Raw genomic sequence first — 21,472 nt, forward strand, 5'->3', positions numbered from 1 at the left:
AACACATGAACTATGAACCAAAGGCTTAGGGGCCCCCAGCTGGATCAGGCCCTCTGAATAGGTGAGACAGTTGATTGGCTTGATCAGTTTGGGAGGCAACTAGGCAGAGGGACCAAGTCCTGTGCTCATTGCATGAGTTGGCTGTTTGAAACCTGGAGCTTATGCAGGGACACTTGGCTCAGTCTGGGAGGAAGGGACTGGACCTGCCTGGACTGAGTCTACCAGGTTGATCGCAGTCCTCGGGGGAGGACTTGTCCTGGAGGAGGTGGGAATGGAGGGTAGGCTGGGGGTAAGGGGAGGGGGTGGGAGGGGGAAGAATAGGGGAACCCATGGCTGATATGTAGAACTGAATGGTATTGTAAAATAAAATAAAAGGGAAAAAAAAGGCATTGTTTTACAAAACCTGCTGTAAAAATAAAGCCAGGAAGACCTAGACATAAAAAAAAAGAAAGCAGGCTGAGCAAGCTATGGGGAGCAAGCCAGTGAGCAGCACCCCTCCATGGCCTCTGCTCCCCAGGTTCCCGCCTGGTTTCCACTGATGGAACCCATAAGCTACAAGTTGGTTTTGGCTAACACTTGACCACAGAAGTAGAAACCAAACCAGGACAAGCAGAAGCAGTTTGTTTCCTTGAGGCCCAAGCTGGGGTGGCAGGGCCCCCCGCCTCGGCCTCCTGAATGCTGCGTTCACAGACATGCATCGCCATGCCTAGCTTGAACTGTTGTTCAGTTTTGACGGGCCACGTGCTGACTGGGGGAGACATGGGCAGCAATGGGGGGAACCTAGGCGGGGAGGCCATGAGCTTGGCCCGCAGTCCCGGGCCAGCACCAGTCAGCACCGTACCTCAGCTCTGTTTTAATCTCTTCGTAGTCCGCCTGGGCCTCCAGCTTTTCTTGTAGTTTCTAGAAGACAAGTGGGGACAGTGAAGGTGGCCCGGTGCTCCCAGCCTGCCACCGCCCCGCCACCCTGGGACCTGCCTCTATGGCCTCAGACTTGGCTGCTAGCTGCCGCTCCAGGTCGGCGATCTGGTTGGCTGAGACCTCTTCCAGTTCCTGCAAGGAGTGTCGTAGCTGCTGGGCATCCTTCAGTAGCCTCAGGATCTCTCTGTCCTTGGAGGCCAGGGCTGCCTCCAGCCGGGGCCCTGAGCACAGCGCGAAGCTCACCTTCTCCTGGGGACAGAGTGGGGTGTGAGTGGCTTTGAGGGGCTGGGCCAGGGGAGGGCGCAGCACCCCTGGGTCCCAAGCAGAAGGGAACCTTCCATCTGGGTGATCCAACACTGTTGTCCAGCCTGCACGGTTCCCCTAACATAAGCTGTGCTTCACTCAAAACCTTCGTTATCCAAGTACAACCATGGCTGGGTGTGATGATAACCTCGGGAGTCAGAGGCAAGAGGATGGATGACCTCCAAGGTTCCAGGTCAGCCGGTGCTACACGGTGAGACCTTGTATATATATATTTAAAAAAAACTCGGGGGGAAAAAAAGGCCTCTGTTGGCTAAGTAGGGGGCCTGCATTTCATCTCCGGAACATATGTGTAAAAGCTATGTGTAGTGGTCTCCATGTGTCGCCCCAGGGCCAGGCAGGCAGAGACAGTTGGATCTCTGGAGCTCAGGAACTGGCCCGCCTAGCCTAGTCCATGCTGTCCAAGCCAGTGAGAGATCCTATCTCACAAAATAAGGTGGATGGCCTCTGGGGAATAGCATCTAAGGTTGTCCTCTGGCTTCAACACACATGGGAACACACATATGCACATACATGCCCATATGTGGACACATATATGTTCACACACAGAAAGGAAAATAAGGGAAAAGCTGAGCAGAGGGGAGCTGTGGCAAAGACAATTCCAGAATAGGTTTGGGTTGTCTGTCTGTCTGTCTGTCTGGGTCCTACCCCAAGGGGATCGACCCATCTAGGAAACCATGGAGCCTCAGGGCTAGATCAAAGATATCCCAACCACAGGCCATGTTACTATGGTCTCTCCTGATTTGTTCCAGACCTGTCCCCTATCTGGGGTCTTGGAAACTACCCCCGTGTCCCTGTGACAAGGGACAGACAGCCACCTGTGGGACCTGAGTCAGACTAGTCTCAGGCTCAATTACACAATCTAAGAAGAAGGAAAAAAAAAAAAAGATATGCACAAAAACAGCCCACCAGTACTAATCCCGCTTTCTTCCTTGGAGATAAATGCCAATTAAAACAGGAAGCGGATGCCATTAATACATTAAATTAATTAGCATCAAGCGCCACTGTTGTGCTCAGAAAAACTGCTTCCCAAACCAGCCGGGCTCCCTGCGGCTGGCTAGCCATTTGCGGGTTCCAGGGGGGTTAATTAAGAACCACTAGTGACTCTTCCCTAGACAGCCACCAAAGCTCCGTCGCTCTCTAGACAATGCCTCTGTGGGACAGTCACCTGGCAGATCACAGACGACACCGTCTCCTGGGACACAGTCACACGTACCTTCCTGGATTCTCATGCATGCACACGCGCACACTCGCACACACACACACACAGAGCGAACTTCCTGCATCAAAGATCCATCGTCACTGATACATATCATCCCAGACACGCACACATGGGTGCAAGAGGCCATGAGATCTAATGAGCAGAAGTCACCAAAGACACACTCATGATATCAGTCAAACACACACACACACACACACACACACACACACACACACACACACACACACACTGCTATAGGCAGAAGCACCGTCCAATATTCACACTGAGGGAGCGCTATGGCACAAGTACCCATGTGTTAAGGAAGGCATAAACCACCCGCCCCTTGTGATCATGTGAGGAACTGTGACTCTAACCACTTGGCATGCAGGAACACGGCAAGGAGGCAGACTGGTGAGGACGTAAGGGCAGAATGGTGGGTGGGTGACTCAAAACTTTAGGCAGGCAATGACCCCAGGACCCTAGGAGGTGCTGGCCAGAGAAAAGGATAAAGATGGACTGACTTTGTTAGGGACTTCTTCGGGACTGATAGCTGAGTTGGGCTCTTTATAGCATGTGGCTGGCGGAAGGGGCAGGTCCCATGGGAGTCATCTCTAAGTTTTAGGGCTTAAGGGCTGAGTACAAGCCCTAAGTCTTCTTCTAGCGACTGATCAGGGCCACAAGGTCCCAAGCGGCCACCAAGCCATACAAGACCAATGTTCAACAGCACCCCCTGGTGGCCACCACCCATATTGCACCTCAGTCACCTTGCCCAAATCTTGGCACACCTTGTAATGCCCTGTGACCCTCTCTGGTCTGCGAACAATTCTAGCATCCCCAGGCAAGGTGAGGGAGGCACCCAAAGGAAGACACTAGGCTTTTTGTGAAACACCAGTCAATGGAAGCTGGAAGATTCAGAATGGTGGCTACAGTGTTATCTTGCCGGTACAACAGGTTCCGAGGAACCGTCTTACTAGGCTGACCTCAACAGTGTCCTCCCTGTGTCCCTGCTCACATGCACAGCGCCCTCCCAGAGCCCCTCCCCCCACTCTTCCTGTGTGCAGAGATGAGGCCTTCTCCAATCCTTCCCTCTGCCACCCTCCCTTCCGAGGGGCATCCTTACCCCACTGGGTCCCTGGGGGGAACAGCAAGCCAGGCGGATGGAGCTATTGACCGATGCCAGCTGCTCACGGAGGCTTTCCACCTCCCGCTGGGCAGCCTCTGCTCGCTGGGGAGGAGAAGAGGGGGGCAAGTGAGAGGGGAGAGGGCACAGGGACCCTACACCCGCACCGTCCTGGGTCTCCAAGGACCCGGGTCTTCAGGTTGTTGGTCCTGAACCCAGGCCGGGACCTAGGAAGCTGGTCACCACTGTCCCCGAGCCTGAGGCTGGGCACAAAGAAGAGCAGCCTCGCCACCCCTGGTGAGGCTGCCAGGGGTGTCTCTAGATGCTGGGGTGCCTGGGACCCCAAAGGTGAGAACATTCCTACTGCCAGGGAGGGAGGGCAGAAAGGGGGCCGTCTGTGCCCATCCCCAGGTGGTTCTGACACATACTCGGGCCTATGTCTGTTCTCAGGCACTGGATCTAGGCTATGCTCCAGAGGGGGCATCTGCCGAGGTGGTTCCGGTTCACAGGCTGGGATAGGCCTCTGGGGGAGCCCCTTGGCCTTCTAAGGCCTCAGTCTCCCTTTCACAAAAACGGAGGCATTAAAAACAGCAGAGGAGGCCTGAGTGCTTAAAAACAGAGCAGGGTACTTTGCTAAAAGGAGTCTATGGGAGAGCTTAACTCTACTCATGGAGTTACTTGGTCATTTATTCCAGAATCTTCTATAGTCTGGGCTGGCTCTGAACTTGATAGGTCGCTGAGGATGACCTTGAACTCCTGGCCCTCCTGTCTCTACCACCGGTGTATATCACACCCGGCTGTGATCTCTTTTCTCAAGCCCATGCCATTGGCAAAGAGCTGAAAGTTTGGACACATGGTACTGGCTTCATTTTCAGACAACCAGACTGGTCCCTGCAAAGGGGGCCGGGGGAATCATCTTGGCTCCATTGGCCATGCCCTGAAGGCATAGACCCCCTTGCCCAGTCACCCTGGTTTCAGGAACTGGCAACACCCATCAGCTCATGCATATGTGAGGTGGTGTCTGCCTGAGGTTAACTGTGAAGGTGCTGGCTGGGAGGAGGGGAAAGGTGGGCATTAACTATATAAACAGTCATCCATAGTGGCCTGGGTAGAGCAGAGTCAGCAATCTCTAACCCACTGCCTGTTCTTATAAATAAAGCTTTATTGGCACACAGGCATGCTCACTCATAGACACAAGGTCCAAGCTTTTCCGCTGCAATGGCGAAGCTGCCTCTTTGTGACACAAGCTATGGTTCAAGGAGCTAAAATATTTATTTCCTGGTGTTTGAAGCAAAGCCTGTTGTCTCTGGGTTAGGAGGGCCTGGCAGGGGGTCCAGGACAGGCGTCCAGCAGAGGCATGGACAGCATGTACGCTCATGTGGGTCCACGAGTTGGCTTGTGAATGGGTGGTATATCTGGAAGAAGAGCCCAGAAACTGGCAGACAGGCTGCTGGGGGAGGGGGCACGGCCCTGGGATCTGCTGGGGGAGGGGGCACGGCCCTGGGATCTGCTGGGGGAGGGGGCAGGGCCCTGGGATCTGCTGGGGGAGGGGGCACGGCCCTGGGATCTGCTGGGGGAGGGGGCACCGCCCCGGGATCTGCTGGGGGAGGGGGCACGGCCCTGGGATCTGCTGGGGGAGGGGGCACGGCCCTGGGATCTGCTGGGGGAGGGGGCAGGGCCCTGGGATCTGCTGGGGGAGGGGGCACAGCCCCGGGATCTGCTGGGGGAGGGGGCACCGCCCCGGGATCTGCTGGGGGAGGGGGCACTGCCCTGGGATCTGCTGGGGGAGGGGGCAGGGCCCTGGGATCTGCTGGGGGAGGGGGGAACTGCCTGGGATCTGCTGGGGGAGGGGGCACGGCCCCGAGATCTGCTGGGGGAGGGGGCACCGCCCCGGGATCTGCTGGGGGAGGGGGCACTGCCCTGGGATCTGCTGGGGGAGGGGGCACGGCCCTGGGATCTGCTGGGGGAGGGGGCACGGCCCTGGGATCTGCTGGGGGAGGGAGGAACTGCCTGGGATCTGCTGGGGGAGGGGCACTGCCCTGGGATCTGCTGGGGGAGGGGGCAGGGCCCTGGGATCTGCTGGGGGAGGGGCACCGCCCTGGGATCTGCTGGGGGAGGGGGCACAGCCCTGGGATCTGCTGGGGGAGGGGGCACTGCCTGGGATCTGCTGGGGGAGGGAGGAACTGCCTGGGATCTTCTGAGTCATCTTCTTTGAATTTTGAACCATGTGAGTGAATGACCTAATTAAAAGCATAAGGTAGGCTGGGCATGGTGGTGCTTTTAGTCCCAGAGGCAGGCAGAGCTCTGTGAGTTCAAGGCTTGCCTGGTCTACATAATGAGTTCCAGGCCAGCCAGGGCTACAATGAGATCCCATCTCAAAAAAAAAACAAAAACAAAAACAAAAACAAAAACAAAAACAAAAAAACCCCAAGCTGGTCTAAGGTGGCACATGCCTATAGTCCCAGCACTCAGGGTGCAGAGGCAGGCAGATCTCTGTGAGTTCGAGGCCAGCTTGGTTTACAGAGTGAGTTCCAGGGCAGCCAGGGCTACACAAAGAGACCCTATCTCGAAACATTAGGAAAAAAACACCACCACCAATACCAATAAAAATGCTATACAACCTATAAAAATGGGGGTCACTAAATGATCATTAAAAACATCTCGGGGTTGGGGATTTAGCTCAGTGGTAGAGCGCTTGCCTAGCAAGTACAAGGCCCTGGGTTCGACCCTCAGCTAAAAAAAAAAAAAAATCTCGGAGCTGGCTGAAAGTGTGGCCCAGTTGGCAGTGTTTTCTCAGATGCGGGAAGCCTCGGGTTCCAACCCTCAGTACAGTTTATATAAAGCATAAACTGGATTGTGGCAACAACACACACCTGTAATTCTAGCTCTGGGAGGTGGAGGCAGGAGGATCAGGAGTTCAAGGTCATCCTCAGCTATACTGGCAGTTCAAGGTCAGCCTGAGATACAGCAGATTCCGCCTCAAAAACAAACAAAATCCAACCAAACAACCATAGGAGCTGAGGCCAGGGAAAGCCTCTATCACTAAGGCCCTGGCCCTGCCTCCTGGGGGACACTGCTCCCATGGTGGCTGGAGCTGAGGCTCCAGAGGGGTCGGTAGCCTGCACTGTGCCCACACGGACTGGCCTCAGGGCCTTTGTTCTGAGGGACTCCGCCAGCAGGCTCTGAAAGCCAGCCCCGAGGTGTCCCCTGCCACAGGACCGGCCTGCTGACCAGGGGGATGTCCGTGGATGAGGAGCTGTAGGCCCGTCCTGGCCAGACCTCAGCTGTGGCATTGCAGGGAGCTTGGCAAGGCCCGAGAGCTGGGACCCAGGTATCCCCGAGCCAGCCCCCCTTCTCAGCCCTTCCCCCCACCCCCACCCCCACCCCACCGGAGGCTTCGGCTTCCTGCTCACCTGGTTGGCTTTTTCCAAGTTTGTCATGATCAGGCCGACCTCATCTGCCCTGAGACACAAAAAGAAAGTGACCCTGAGACCGCCTGGACCTCTGCCCCACAGTGCGGGCCATGGAGGCTGCGGTCCATGCTCCCCGCCAGAGAGAAGACGGACTGGGTGGAAAAGAATCCTGACTGCTGGGAACTGGGGACCAGGCCTCAAAACTCCTCTTGAAGGCAGCCCAGCTCCAGACACCCTCAGGGCCCCAGTCTCTGGGGAACCATCACCCGAGTGCCCTTCCCCCTAAGAATCAGCTCCCCGACACAGGAGGCCTGCTGTGACTCCCTAAGGGGGCTGCGTGTCTTCTGTGGTATGATTGATTTCCCCCACACTGTGACACAGAGGGCCCAGGACAGGTCTGCCTAGCTTGGTGGGGCTCCGGGACCTGGGGGACACTGTTGGTCACACCTGTGCTGCACACACGTGCTGGGGGATGGTCTGTATGTCAAATGCTCTGATTGGTCAATAAATAAAACACTGATTGGCCAGTGGCTAGGCAGGAAGTATAGGCGGGATTAACAGAGAGGAGAAAAGAAAGAACAGGAAGGTGGAAGGAGACACTGCCAGCCGCCGCCATGACAGGAAGCATGTGAAGATGCCGGTAAGCCACGAGCCACGTGGCAAGGTATAGATTTATAAAAATGGATTAATTTAAGATATAAGAACAGTTAGCAAGAAGCCTGCCACGGCCATACAGTTTGTAAGCAATATAAGTCTCTGTGTTTACTTGGTTGGGTCTGAGCGGCTGTGGGACTGGTGGGTGACAAAGATTTGTCCTGACTGTGGACAAGGCAGGAAAACTCTAGTTACACACACGCTCTAGGCCTGCCCTGTGCCGTCTGTCCCTACGGCCCCAGGTACACTAGCGTGTCATCCGGAGGTCGCCTGCCTGGGCCACGCCTGCCTTCTCTGCCCCTGCCTCACTCAAGCTCTTCTCTCGGAGCCGCCGGTCACATGCTCAGCGCAGTGCTCGCACACAGTAGGTGCTCAATAGTAACTATGAATGGATGTATCATGGCCTGTCACTGTCTGTGTCTGCTCTGACTAAAGCAGGGACGGGAGTTAAGGATTCCCCCAGGGTCTCAGCACAGCACCAGATAAACAGTAGGCGCTCGATAAATGTTCATGGAGCGAGTGATGTCTTAAACCCGAAGAAGGGCTCGCACCAGATAAACAGTAGGCGCTGGATAAACGTTCATGGAGCGGGCGATGTCTTAAACCTGAAGAAGGGCTCGCATTCTGAGTCATTTAAATGCTGTCATTTGGCCTCCACAGATTGTACTGGGAAGCTGAGAAGTGGGGACAAGCTCCTGGGTCAGGGGTCAGGGGTCAGGGGTCAGGGGTGAGGTTGCCCAGTGACCTCATTCAGGAGGGTCCAGAGGTGTTTTGACTGTGGTGTGTGATCGGAATGGGAAGATGGGTCAGGTGCATGCCTGGGAATGAGGAACGGAGTTGCTCAGAGAGGGGAAGAGTCAGAAAGAGGGGTGTGTGTGTGTGTGTGCGCGTGCGTGCGTGCGTGTACAGAGGGAAGCAGGCATCCCTAGCTCACTTACTTGGACGCAGCCTCCTCATCATATTTCCTCCTCAGCTCCAGCAGCTCCGTCTGTGTGGCCTTTAGCGCTGGGAGGGGTAGAGACCGAGTGAGGAGCAGCGGCCGCTGGGCAGATTCCCCCCCCCCCCCCATACACACCGGAGGGCAGTTCGGGTGGGCAAGGGATGGAAGAGCTGGCAAGGTGGGGACCCTCCTGCCTGGGACAGCCGAGGGCCTTTTAGAGCAGTGGGTTCTCAATCTGTGGGTCACAACCCCTCTGGGGGTTGAATGGCCTTTTCACAGGGCCCGCGTATCAGGTAATCACATTACGATTCATTACACAGCAAAGTAACGATGTGAACGGTTTTATGGTCGGGGGTCACCACAACATGAGGAACTGTATTAAAGGGTCACACACAGAGTCAGGAAGGTTGAGAGCCACTGTGTTACACCCTGAGAAGGGCAGGGCGCCTTGGCTTAGTGGGACTGTGGGGCTGTCCACTTTCCTGCCCTGCAGGCCTGGGTGGAGCCATTCCATCCACCCTGAGGCCAGCCTTTCGACAAAGCCAGGAGCCCTAGTCTGAATTGACATGGAGAGATTTCTAGAAAAATCCCAAGGTGTTTTTTTGTTTGTTTGTTTGTTTTTGTTTTGGGGGGATGTCTTGTTTTTCTTTCTTAAAGATTTATTTGTTATGTATACAATGTTCTGCCTGCATGTACACCTGCACACCAGAAGAGGGCACCAGATCTCATTACAGATGGTTGTGAGCCACCATGTGGTTGCTGGGAATTGAACTCAGGACCTCTGGAAGGGCAGTCAGTGCTCTTAACCTCTGAGCCATCTCTCCAGTCCTGTCTTGTTTTTCTTTGTTTTGTTTTTTTAGGGACAGAGTTTCACAATATGCCTAAGGCTGTTTGGAACTCACTATGTAGCTCAGGCTAGCCTTAATCCTCCTGTCTCAGTTTTCTGCCAGTTAAACATTGAGAAATCTAAAGGATAGGCTATTCACTCTGGACCACCAGAACCTGCCTGGTGGCCCAGGGCAGAAATCACTTTCCTGGCAACCTGGTTCCACCAGGTGCCCTAGTCCATCATCTCTGCCACTGCCCCCGAGGTCCAGTGCATGCACAATGTTGAAGAATCAGACCCCATTTGGTCCCATCCAAGCTCTGCTGAATGAGCTGTTCTCTACACCCTATTTCTGGCTTCCCTTCCGTCTTTGGGCACGCCCAATCCATCTCCCCAAGTTCCTGGCTTGACCCTCACACTGCTTCGAGGGCTATCACCCGAGCCGGGGGGTCATACCTGAATGTAACACCTTGATTTTCTCCTCTGCCTCCCCCAGCCTGGCTGCCAAGGTGACGTGGACTTCTTGGAGGCCCCTGCAGAAACATGGCTGCTCACACCGGTTGCAGAGAATGGACTGACCTGGTCCCACTCGGAGCAAGGCCCTCCCCATGGTCTGCACCTCATTCTATGCCGAATCCAGACCTGGTGCACCCATCAATCCCACAACCCGCTCCGGATGCTATGGTCCCCTGTGGCTGGCACAGACAGCATGTTGGGCCTCAGTTTATCTATAAACGGAACTCCTGAGGGGCTCCACCACAGTGGGTGCCGTGGGTCCGGCATCACCAGCCCGCAGCCTTCCTGGTGGTATTCCTATGCCACAGGGTCATTCTGCTGCCTATGGCAGGAGCTTGGATGTTCAGCCAGGCCCTGAAGCCTCTCTCAGGAGGGACCTGGCTCTAGCATCAGAAAAAAAAGGGGCCCAAGTGGGATTGGAGGAAGGTTATACACCCAGAGCTGGGGCCAAAGCTACCCAGCCGCCTCACTCCTAACTGGGAATGAGCCTTGAAGTCCGGCATCACCTTCCCCTCTTAGGATGCCCCTCTGGTAACTCTCACGTCCTTGCTGCTCCAGGCAGGCTCCTACCTCACAGCCTTCGCCCTGGCTGTTCCCTTGGCCGGTCACACCCATCTACACCTGCGGGAGTCTCACCGACAGGGGGCTTTACCGCCCTCCCCCCGCCCCCCCCCCCCCCGACCGACCGTGCCCCCTGGTGCCTTAGAAAGACCCTGCCATCTTATCTCTTCCCTCTTGCTGGATTTCTCTTCACCGTTTGATGGACACGGCTTATCTTTATTTCTTCCTCCTGGCCAGCTCAACGGATGTGCCAGCGTTGGTGCTGGCCGATTCTGTCTGGGGGAGACGGATACCATCCGCTGATACTGCATCAAAGGGACAGCCCTAGACAAGGCTGGTAGGTAAACGTCACCTAACCCGTAGGCGTTTTTTAAGAGTACGGCAAGGAAAGCGTTGGTGTTCCCAGGGAGCAGGAGCTGTGCCTGGGTTCCTGCTACTGATACAACTGACGAGAACCCCATGACTGTGTGACCAAAGGCCCCAGATCCGAGTCTTAATCCATATATAAAAACTAAACTAGCACGCACACACACACAGAGAAATCCTGCTATTTCTTTTTGGATAAGACTGATAAGTGTTCCCAGACCAACCCATTCCCCAGACAGGGTAACTGAGGCTCGAAGAGTGAGGTAAGAGTCCCAGGGCCTGCCTCAGGGTCCTTCACCCTTCCCCATCTCCCACCTGCCCTTGACTGCCCCAGGTGGGCTTCCTGGGCGGCCCTCCCTCCCCCTCCCTCCCTCCCTCCCTCCCCTCCCTCCCCCCTCACTTCTGTCTCTCGGCCTCATCCTTCTGCAACAAGGTGTCTGTCAGGAGGCTGTGCTGGGTGTGCAGATGGCTGCCGTTGGCCGGCGTGTGCCCGGTAGGGCACGTCCCCTCGTTCTGCTCTGTGGAAGACAGGAAGGACCACACTCATCACTCGGCTGCCGTCACGGGAGCTCTCCACAGGCCACAGTGGACCCCGGGGATCGGTCCCTCAATTTATCATTAGAGAGAGCGCGCAGAGGAGGCGGGGAAGTGGGGGGGGGATGGGGGGAATAGGGGGGATAGGACCCACTGGCTTCTGGGCTGGCACGCTTACAAAGTGTACAACTTGGCACAGGCTGGCGTCATCTAGAGGAGGGAACCTCAATTAAGAAAATACTTCCATAATATAGGGTTGTAGACAGGCCAGTAGGGCATTTTCTTAATTAGTGATGGACGGGGAAGGGCCCAGTCCATGGTGGGTGGTGCCCTCCCTGGGCTGGTGGTCCTGGGTTCTCTAAGAAGGCAGGCTGAGCAAGCCATGGGGCGCAAGCCAGTCAGCAGCACCCCTCCACGGCCTCTGCACCTCTGCATCAGCTCCTGCCTCCAGGTTCCTGCCCTGCCTGAGCTCCTGACTTCCTTCAGTGAAATGGGAGTGTAAGCCAAATTAACCCTTTCCTTCCCAACTTGCTTATGGTTACGGGGTTTCATCACGGCAACAGTCACCCTAACTGGGACACAAAGCCAAGTTCCCAAAGTTCCAGCCTCAGCCAGCACACCCAGGGGCCCCTTCTGACCACCCCTGCCCCCTCTGTCCTCTCTATTATTTTTAAAATTGTGCTAAAATACACATCAGACCTTCCACCTTAACTGTTTTCGACTGACATTCATGATCTTATCTGTTTGTGTGTCAGGTCCAAAAGAGATTCCATTTCCCCAAATTCTGGGGGTTAGACAAGAAGCCAGCATTCTCGGGAACGTGTAAAGCTGGCTGGCCCCCCTTCTACCAAAAGGAGCCATTTCCTTTGCCACGGGCCGAAGGGACCAATGGCTACCTGCGGTGTCTATTAGCGTACACCAGTGGACACAGGCTGGCCTCCAGGCTCCCTCAGGATGACAAGGACCTGTTACACATTTCCCAGCCCATGCCAGCATCCTAGGTTCCTGAACTCTCCCAGCTCATGGGCTTCCCTCCCCCAGCTAGGCTTCCGCTGGCACTCTCTCTCTCCAGTTCTATCTCCTTGCCCCTCTCTGGCCCTGCTTTTCCTCATGGCCCCGTTGGTCCAGTCTGCTGACCACGGTCAGTCTACTGCTTTCTCTCTCTGCTCCAGACCCTTCCAGACGCCTCTGGCTGCTCTCTCTCTCATATCTACAATAAAAACCTGCCCCTTAGCCATACCACAGAGTGTTTTCAGGTTTATACAATTTTTTTTTCCCCCGAGACCAGGTCTACATAGCTCAGGCTGGTCTTTGGTCTCCCGAGGGCTGGAATGTTCAGGCATGGTGGTGAGCGCTGCTCTGACCGGATGCCGTGGGCACAAGGTGGGAGGGCCCGGGATGGCAGATCCTGTGGGCCTGCCACCACAACCCACTGTCACTCGAGGCAGCGGAGTCGGGCTCCTGCCCCACGACCCCAAAGGGCGCTCAGGTCTGGCCGAATCTCCAACGTGCAGGTCTGCCCTACCCTGGTCCCGTGGTGGCATCATCAGTACCTCTGACACTGGGCGGCTCTGGGCACCTCTTCCACGAGACGTGCACGTCTTGTAGGCGCTGCCCACTGGGGTCAAAGCTGGGGCGCTGCAGTCTGTCGTCCAGAGTCCGCGCCACCTCAAAAGAAGGAATGGTGTCTGAAGGAGAGAGAGAGAGAGAGAGAGAGAGAGAGAGAGAGAGAGAGAGAGAGAGAGAGAGAGAAGGCGGAGGTCAGGGGACCACGATGCCCTTCCACAGAAAGCTGGGGGAAAGTACATTAGAGTCACTTGGAATCACTCTGATGGCTATGGAAAGCAGGGATAGCTTATTTCTTTAATTTATTTTAAAAATTAAAAACATGTCAGGCGGTGGTGGCGCACGCCTTTAATTCCCAGCACTGGGGAGGCAGAGAGGCAGGCGGATCTCTGTGAGTTTGAGGCCAGCCTGGTCTACAGAGCGAGATCCAGGTGTATATCACCAAAGCTACACGGAGAAACCCTGTCTGGAAAAAAAGCAAAACAAAAACAAAAAAAAAAAAAAAAAACAAAAAACCCAAAAATTAAAAACATATTTTTTAATTATGGGGGGAGGGGCGGTATGTGTACATGGGTGCAGGTGGCCTCAGAGGTGTCAGATGCCCCCCGAGCTGGAGTTACAGGTGGTTGTGAGCCAACTTACAAGGGTTCTGGGAAACAAACTTGGGTCCTCTGCAAGAGCAGTACACGCTGAGCCACCTGTGGTGGTGTGAATGAGAATGGCCCTCATAGGCTCATATGGTGAAATGCTTGGTTCCGGCTTAGTGGAACTGTTTGGGAAGGATTAGGAGGTGTGGCCTTGTTGCACTTTGTCAGCGGGCGTGGGCTTGGAGGTTTCAAAGGCCCATGCCAGGCCCAACCTTTTTCTTTACTATTTATTTTCGTTTTGTTTTGAGATGGGGCATCTCTGTGTAGTCCTGGTTGTCCCGGAACTTACTATGTAGACCAGGCTGGCCTCAAACTCACAGAGATCCACCTGCCTTTGCCTCCCGAGTGTGGTGCATGACACCACACCCAGCTGCCAGGTCCTATCCTATTCTCTGCCTACTGCCCACGGATTAGAATGTAAAGTTCTCAGCTCCTTCTCCAGCACCCTGCCTGCCGTGGCTACGCATTGCGAAGGTTGGGAGACCCCTCGGAGTCTTCTAGGATGCTTGTACGTTTTGGGAGCTCCCTCTCCCATGCCTAGGGTCTCAATCAGCATGTAACTGACTTCTACTGTTACGGTTGGACCCACAAAGGGGCCCTGCATTCTCCATGAGGCAACAGAAGTACTGAGCGGGCCAAGCTGAGTAAGGATGCTCGACCTGGTGGGACCTGGTCCCTACCTTTCCAGCCCCTCGCAGTCAAACTGACCATCAGTTCTGTGACTGTTCCACTGTTCCTGGAGCCCCTCGCTCCCTATTTCCAGTAAAGCTCTCACCCCTGGGCAGACACACCACAGGCTGAGACACATACCAATTAAGTACAAGAAAACCCACCCCAAGATGTAGGCCTTGCCTGTTGCGTGAATCCTAAATGGTCTTATAATAAAAACCCGGAGCCAGATATTGGGGTAAATGCTGAAAGGTCAGAGAGACAAAGGAAGAAGCCACTAGAGAAACTTCTCACCACTACCAAAACCTCAGGCTGAACGGAAGGTGAGATCTTATCTCCGTGAATCCTCTGTCTGAATGCTTCTGAGTCCTCAGCCGAAAGGGCTCCAGTTCCTGTCTCCTCACACCTTACATGCCTTTCTCTGCCCAGCCATTTCACTTCCTTCCTAGTGCTGGGATTAAAGGCGTGTGTGTGTTTCCCAAATACTGGTAGCAAAGGCATGAGATCTCAAGTGCTGGGATTAAAGGTGTGTGACTCCCAAGTATTGGGATTAAAGGTGTGTGACTCCCAAGTATTGGGATTAAAGGTGTGCGACTCCCAAGTATTAGGATTAAATGTGTGTGCCACCACTGTCTGGCTCTGTTTCTCTCCTAGACTGAGTCAATCTCCTGTAGTCCAGGGTGGCTTTGAACTCACAGAGATCCAGATGGATCCCTGCCTTCCAAGTGCTAGGATTAAAGGCATGCGCCACCACTGCCTGGCTTCTGTGTTTAATCTAGTGGCTGGCTCTGTCCTCTGATCCTCAGGCAAGCTTTACTTGATACACAATATATCACCACACTCGCCATCACCCCCAAAGCACTCGAGAGGTCCAGGGGAAAGGCACCTTGCAGGTGACAGAGCCCAGCATAGGAGCAGCAACCACAGTCCTCAGTGTCCCCCTGTGGCTGGCTTGGATCCCACCCATTGTCACATGGAAAAAAAAACAAAAACCGAGTCTCGGGGAGTCAGGTGGTGTGACATGGGGGTCGGGGTCTCTGATGGGATCTTACGAACACGGCCAGTCCCAGCCTGTGCAATTGCAGCCTCACCAGGTGCATGCCATGCTCACAGATGTGTCCCGGACCACAGGACCTGAGGCCCTGGCTCCTTCTCATCCCCCGGATCCCCTCTCCCCCTGGCTCACTCACTTGGGTCTCAGGACTGCTGAGCACCTTTGACCAGCGGCCCCGTTCCCTTCTGTACCTCACCATAGATGGCAGCACCCAGGGCGGGGGCGGCGGTGGGGATGTTGTGTGACGAGGAGCATAGAAAATGGTCAACACACCCCCCCCCAGACCTCACCAGACACAGAAACCCTAACTATCCCTTCTTCATGATGGCCCAGTCCTCACCTCAGAGGCTAGCTAGGCTTAGGGGCACCAGCCAGAACAGGCTCCCTTCCCCTTCCAGCAGCTCACATGCCGCCTCTTCCAGGGAGGCCTCCACATCGCACGTCCCATCCTCTCAGACAAAAACAGACATCCCCCCCAACCCCCGTGTGCCCTTCGCGGGTCCCACCACAGTCAGACTCATCCAGCAAAGGATGCTGGGATCACATCCATTCTTGCTTCACCCTTCTTATGGAACCTGGCTGAAGCCGGGCAGTCTAGACAAGCACCATGCTTGTCTCAGAACACCTTCGGGTCTGGCTGGAACCAGGCGGCTCCGGGCGTCGGTCTTTTGTCTCCCGGTTGTTGAGGTGGCGCAAGGCCGGACGATGATGCTCGCACGGAGGTGAGCAGGTGTGAGGGACTTGGCAGTGGCTCTCCTCTGTCAGCAAGGCGGCCCCCAGCCCCCCAACGCCTGTCATTAGGCCGGGCCTGCTCAGCGGGGTGTGCCATTATGCCTCCCCGGGCTGGTGTAATTATACATTGACATAATTAACCCAGCAAGCGCATTAGGCAGGCCGGCTAAAAATTCATCTCTAATTATTTGTTGTGTGCATGCTAACGAGCCCATCTGCACCGCCTTTGTACAACACGAACAAATTAATTTACAAGTCTAGATTTTTTAATAAGTTCAAGGAATTGCTTTCTATTGTGGCCTGGTTTTTTTTTTTTTTTTTTTTTTGAGGAAGGAAGAAAAAAAGGCGCCAGGAGGTACCAGGCGTTTGCAGGGGTCATCGGGGAAGTTAGATAAACACGGGAGAGCACAGGCAGAGGAGGCCACGGGGTCGAGAAAGTTCTAGACGGTGGCAAAGGGGCCCAGAAGGCCAGGCCAAAGGACCGCACTGGAGGGTGGGGGGCACAGGAAAGGGTGCCGGTCACCTGCTGTTCACAGAGACCAGGACACAGCCCTTTGCCCTCCTGGAGGAGTTCCTGACTGACTGTGTGCTCTGCCCTGGGAGTCTGGGCTCCACCCAGCAGAGGTGGCAGGAATGTGGAGTGGGTCCCGGGAGACATTAACGGGGAGCTTAAAAAGAAGGCACTGAGCTGGGCCTGGTGATGGGGCCTGTCAACTCAACGTCTCTGGGGGCCGGGGCAGGAGGATTGCAAGCAAGTCCAGGGCAACTTGGTAACAGGAAGCCTGGGGATGTATGTGGCTTGGCTGCTATAACGCTTGCCTCACGTGAATGGAGCCCTGGGTTTCAATACTGACTCCCCATAAACCAGGAGTGATGGGGTACACTCCCGGCACTCTGGAGAGGGAGTCAGGAGGACGGGGCGTTGTTCAAGGCCAGCCTGAGCTACCTAAGACCCTGGCTATGGGGGTGGGGTGGGGTGGGGGAGGCTGGAGATGTGGCCCAGCAGCAGAGCGCTTTCCTAGCCAGTGCGAGGCTCTGGGTTTGATCCTCTGCACACCTCCACAAACGGATAAGAGGCAGGGAGGGGGAGGTGGTGGGGACTCAGGGTGGGAACAGCCACGGCCCCCCCCCCCCGGAGTCCATGTGGCTCTGCACAGTCACCTGCTGCTCAGAGTCTGGAGGGCAGGCGCGTGGGACCTGAGCGAGGTGAGGCGCCGGCTGCTGCCGTCACCCCAAGAGCCAAGTGCTCACTGGACCTCGGGTGTGCTGGGGTCAGCCAGCCCCCAGTGATGCTCTGTGAAGTCTGGGGGCAGAAGACGACCCCCACATGCTGTCATCAGTTCCCCGGGAGAAATGGCGTCCAGCCTCCTTGCTCTGAGATAACTCCACTCTGGGACTCCTGAGGCCACACAGAAGGCTCCCCTGGAGACAGGCTGGCTCCCTTCATTTGCCACGGACTCCTAACACAGTGCTATAACAGAGTCCTCCCAGTCATGTGACATTCACTGCTGTGATGGGAGGCAAGTGATGATGCTGTATCTCTGTTGCACAGACGGGGAAACTGAGGCACAGGTGACGGTACTGCCCCAGGGTGAGGCAATCGGGGAAGGGACCACCCCCCTCCAGGTGGATCTCCAGGGCAGGCTACCTGAGATTCCCCATGTTCCAGCTGTGAGTATGGAGGGGCCCTAGAGCTCCCTAGGGAGTCTGCCATCCTCTTGCTTGGTTGGTCACTTCCGGGTCCTGTGACAAGGGGAACCTTGAGGTCAAGGTCAAGGCTATGACACTGCCAGGGAAAGTGGCTTAGGGTACCTTGGGCCTCAGTTTCCCTATATGTTACCCCCTGGAGATAACAAGGGGACACACCACACAGGGTCAGCAAGGGTCAGTCAGCTCACAGGGCCCCGGACGGACAGTGCAGACCTCAGGTCCACACACTGCACTGTTCGGGTCCCTGCTGGTGAGATTGCTACGTCTCCCTCTTGCCACGGAGCACCTGAGAGGAGAGGGGGGGTGGAGTGAGGGGGAGAAGCAGGGGTGACAGTGCCTGGATCCCCCACTGAGTCCCCTCAAGACCACAAGAGCCAAACTGCTCCCAGCAGGGACTGAAAACACTCAGGGCTGTGTCACACTTACCGGCCCTGCCGGGGCCACCTGCTCAGGTTCATGGGCCAAGCTGTGGGAAGGACTCACAGACACCATGTCCAATGTGGCCAAAGAGGGAGCAAGGTGGAGGCTACTCATGCTGGTCCCGGCCGCTGTGGGCGGTGACCGTGGCAAGCTGGGGACAGCCAGCCAGGCTTCCTGGGGGTGGGGGGTGGGGGTGGGGGTGGCCTCATTGCCAGCTGTGTGTGGTCACAGACTGAACAACAGAAGAGCCCTTGACCTGGGGCCATGTTGTCTCCCTCCTCCCCGGGGCCCGGCACTGGCCGGCCACACGGCACACACTCCGTAAATGTGGCTTGTCTGAGAAGTGTGATGGAGGAGGAAGCCGGAAGTGGTCACCCGGGGGCCCTGCATGGAGTCTCTGAGAGACGGACCATGACCGGATAGTGGGGGACCACCTCAGGGTTCACGGAGGAGTCAAGGCTACGGACAGGTTCCGGAAAGTGACCAAACTGCTCATGGTGCGGGCCGGGGAAGCTGGGGGAGGCAGAGGACTCTTCCCCAAACCTGCAAGACGCAGCCCTGGGAGGCAGGCCTTGACCTCTGACCTCCGGAGCTGTGGGCCGCAAGCCTCTTGCGGCAGCCACGGATGTTGAGCACCCACTAAGTGCCAGGCCCGGCTCCTCCTCCTGTCACACGCTGCCAAGGCCAGGGCCACCTGCAGCCACCACTCAGATGGGACAGAGGGCCAGGAGACAGATGAGGCCATGGCAGAGATGGGGCGCATGTCATAGAGAATGGGCTCGTGGGGTAGGCCGGGCAGGTGAGACCTGTCTGGGGCTGACACTGAGCAGAGGCAGCATGGTGATGGAGGAGAATGTTCTCGTCAACAGGATGTATCTGGAGCCACAGCCCAGGTCAGGCTGAAGAAGGGAGGATGCTCTCCCCTCCCCCATCCACTAGAGTCTCTGTCCCAGTGCCCAGGCCTCAGTGGGTCTTCATGACTATGGTCCACAGTTACAGATGAGGCTGTGGGGGCCCAGGGAGGCCACGGGCACTGAGGTGAGTCCCCTCCAATCCTCTCTGCCTGGCTCAGCTTCCTGGGACTCCAGGCTAGGGGCACAGTGAGTGAGGCGTCACCTCCCTAAGAGGTTCCTATAGCTAGGGTCCATGTGGACGGGGTGGGACAGCGGCCCTGGGGGACACAGGAGCTTTTTGATCCAACCTAGATTTCTCAAAAGCAAAAGCAGGGAACCCCCAAACCCAAGGCGTATGAACAAGCAAGCTTGTGGATAAGCTAGACCAACTGGCCTTCTAAAAAAGGGGGACCACAGGTCAGGGCGGCCACAGATGTGGAAGGGGACAGGAGAGAGGGAGAGTGGGTGGCTGAGGGACATGGCCTGCTCTTTTTTTTGTTTTTTTTCGAGACAGGGTTTCTCTGTGTAGCTTTGGAGCCCGTCCTGGATCTCGCTCAGTAGATCAGGCTGGCCTCGAACTCACAGAGATCCACCTGGCTCTGCCTCCCGAGTGCTGGGATTAAAGGCGTGTGCCACCACCGCCCGGCCATGGCCTGCTCTTGATGCATGGGTGGCTAATGACGGGGGTGGGGTGGGGTGGGGTGGAGGGGCGGCGGGCACCCTTGTTGTGTGGGAAAGCCTGGCCTATGCCACGTGGTGCTCATGGTGGGAGACAGAGGAAAAGCCGTCTGGTCCTCTCCTCCTTCTGCATCCACCCGAAGTGGCACACGGAGGAATGTGGGGGATGCTGGAGCCAGAAGGCCGGCCACGAGGCTGCTTAGAAACATATATGCAGAAGTATGCACGCGCCACTCCAAGCTCGAGTGCGGGCAGGAGCCGGCTCCCATCTGGGCTTGGGCGGCGCCCGCGTGGATGGCGCGGAGACTAACTTTGATCCAGAGCCTTAACTTTTCCTGAGCAGATGGCCACGGCTCCCTTCCTTCTACAGCAGCCGCGGGCCTAGCCGCTCCTTTCTCCCCACGGTGGCCGGAGCTGACGGACGGACGGACGGGGAGGGCTGAGGGGGCTTCCTCCCGGGCACTGGGTATTTTCGGCGACAACAGCAGGAGCCACTGTCATCTGAGCAGTTACTACAAGCCAGGCACTGGCTACAAGCCTGGTACTTCTAAAGGTAGCAGGGAATGAGCTCCTCAGCAGCCCAGAGAGGGATGGCAGCCCAGAGAGGGAGAGTCAGTTTCTCAAAGCCACCCAGCCACAAAACAGGTTATATGCAAACAAAGCTCCACGTGTGAAGTCCACACGGACCGTCCCGGGGCGGGGGGGGGGGGGCCATGTCACTTAACACCCTGCCTCTGAGGCAGCAGAGAGGCACAGGGGTGGCACAGGGGGACAAGTGTGTGGCAGGGAGCAGGCTGGGGGGGGGTGTCTGTGCTGCCCCACAGCCCGGCAGGGATGGGGTACCCCTGTCTACATCTTCTGTGTCAGGGGAAACGGGCCAGGGAAGAGCCAGGCATGGGGGGAGGAGCAGACTGGCCTGGCCTATGGCTGCAGCCCAGAGCTCTCCTCTTCCTCTGCCCCGCCCAACCCATCCCCAATTTGCACCCCTCAGCTCTCCGGGTTCACACAGCAGCTGGTTTTCAGCAAGGGCTTCCCTATCCTCCCGCCCCAGCTCCCCCAAAGGATCGGCACTAAAGCCTCTTCCACCGTGGTCCCCTCTTTCCACAAATCTCCCGTGGCTGTTTTCCCAAAGTCCTCCGATGCATGAATGAATTCTGCAGCGAGGGTGGACATCGGAAACCGCAGGCAGGCAGGTCTTGGGTTCCGGTGCCCCTCTGCTGTGTGACCTCCAGCAAGCGAGTTGACCTCTCTGAGCTGACCTTGGGGGTGGGTGGGTGTATGAGTGTGTGTGGGGTCAGCAAGCTTGCACCTTTGAGGGGCTGGCAAGATGCCTGTCATGCAGCCAGCACCCCAGAAATGTCCTGGCAAGATGGCACCTCTGTCTTCCACCTGAGCTCAAATGAAGTGTTTCTCTGTGTTGTTACGACTCCCTAGAGACACAAGCATGGAGGGGGGGGGGAGAGTGAGGGAGGGGGAGGGAGGGAGGGAGGGAGGGGATTGGTAGCAGGAGCAGTGGCCACCACTGTTTGCAATTATACTAAACGCTGTCTTGGCCATGGCAGCAGTGATGCGTCTTGACCACTAGATGGCGCTAGAACCAGTCATTTGGGACCAATCTCAAAAGCAGCTATTTTACTTCCTGCTGCCAGCAAAAATATATTTCATAAGGCTCAGATTCAAATTTTAAAAAGATCTCAAGAATACTCCCCAGACCCCTTCCAACCCTCAGGTGA

The 21,472-nt window shown here is 56.3% G+C and overlaps 1 protein-coding gene across 1 annotated transcript in view; it reads right to left on the minus strand.

Moving 5' to 3' along the window:
• Positions 1-21,472, minus strand: part of Cux2 (cut like homeobox 2) — a 191,819-nt gene that overhangs the window by 19,424 nt on the left and 150,923 nt on the right. Inside the window, exons 5-12 of the mRNA XM_015996833.3 lie at positions 12,924-13,058; positions 11,237-11,354; positions 9,850-9,926; positions 8,566-8,632; positions 6,974-7,022; positions 3,561-3,665; positions 976-1,167; positions 842-900 (exon numbers count right to left, since the gene is read on the minus strand). Coding sequence (XP_015852319.1) covers positions 842-900; positions 976-1,167; positions 3,561-3,665; positions 6,974-7,022; positions 8,566-8,632; positions 9,850-9,926; positions 11,237-11,354; positions 12,924-13,058 — 802 coding nt within the window. The remainder of the gene's footprint in view (positions 1-841; positions 901-975; positions 1,168-3,560; positions 3,666-6,973; positions 7,023-8,565; positions 8,633-9,849; positions 9,927-11,236; positions 11,355-12,923; positions 13,059-21,472) is intronic.

This window comes from Peromyscus maniculatus, chromosome 23 (assembly GCF_049852395.1).
Source record: "Peromyscus maniculatus bairdii isolate BWxNUB_F1_BW_parent chromosome 23, HU_Pman_BW_mat_3.1, whole genome shotgun sequence".
Taxonomy (NCBI): Eukaryota; Metazoa; Chordata; class Mammalia; order Rodentia; family Cricetidae; genus Peromyscus; species Peromyscus maniculatus.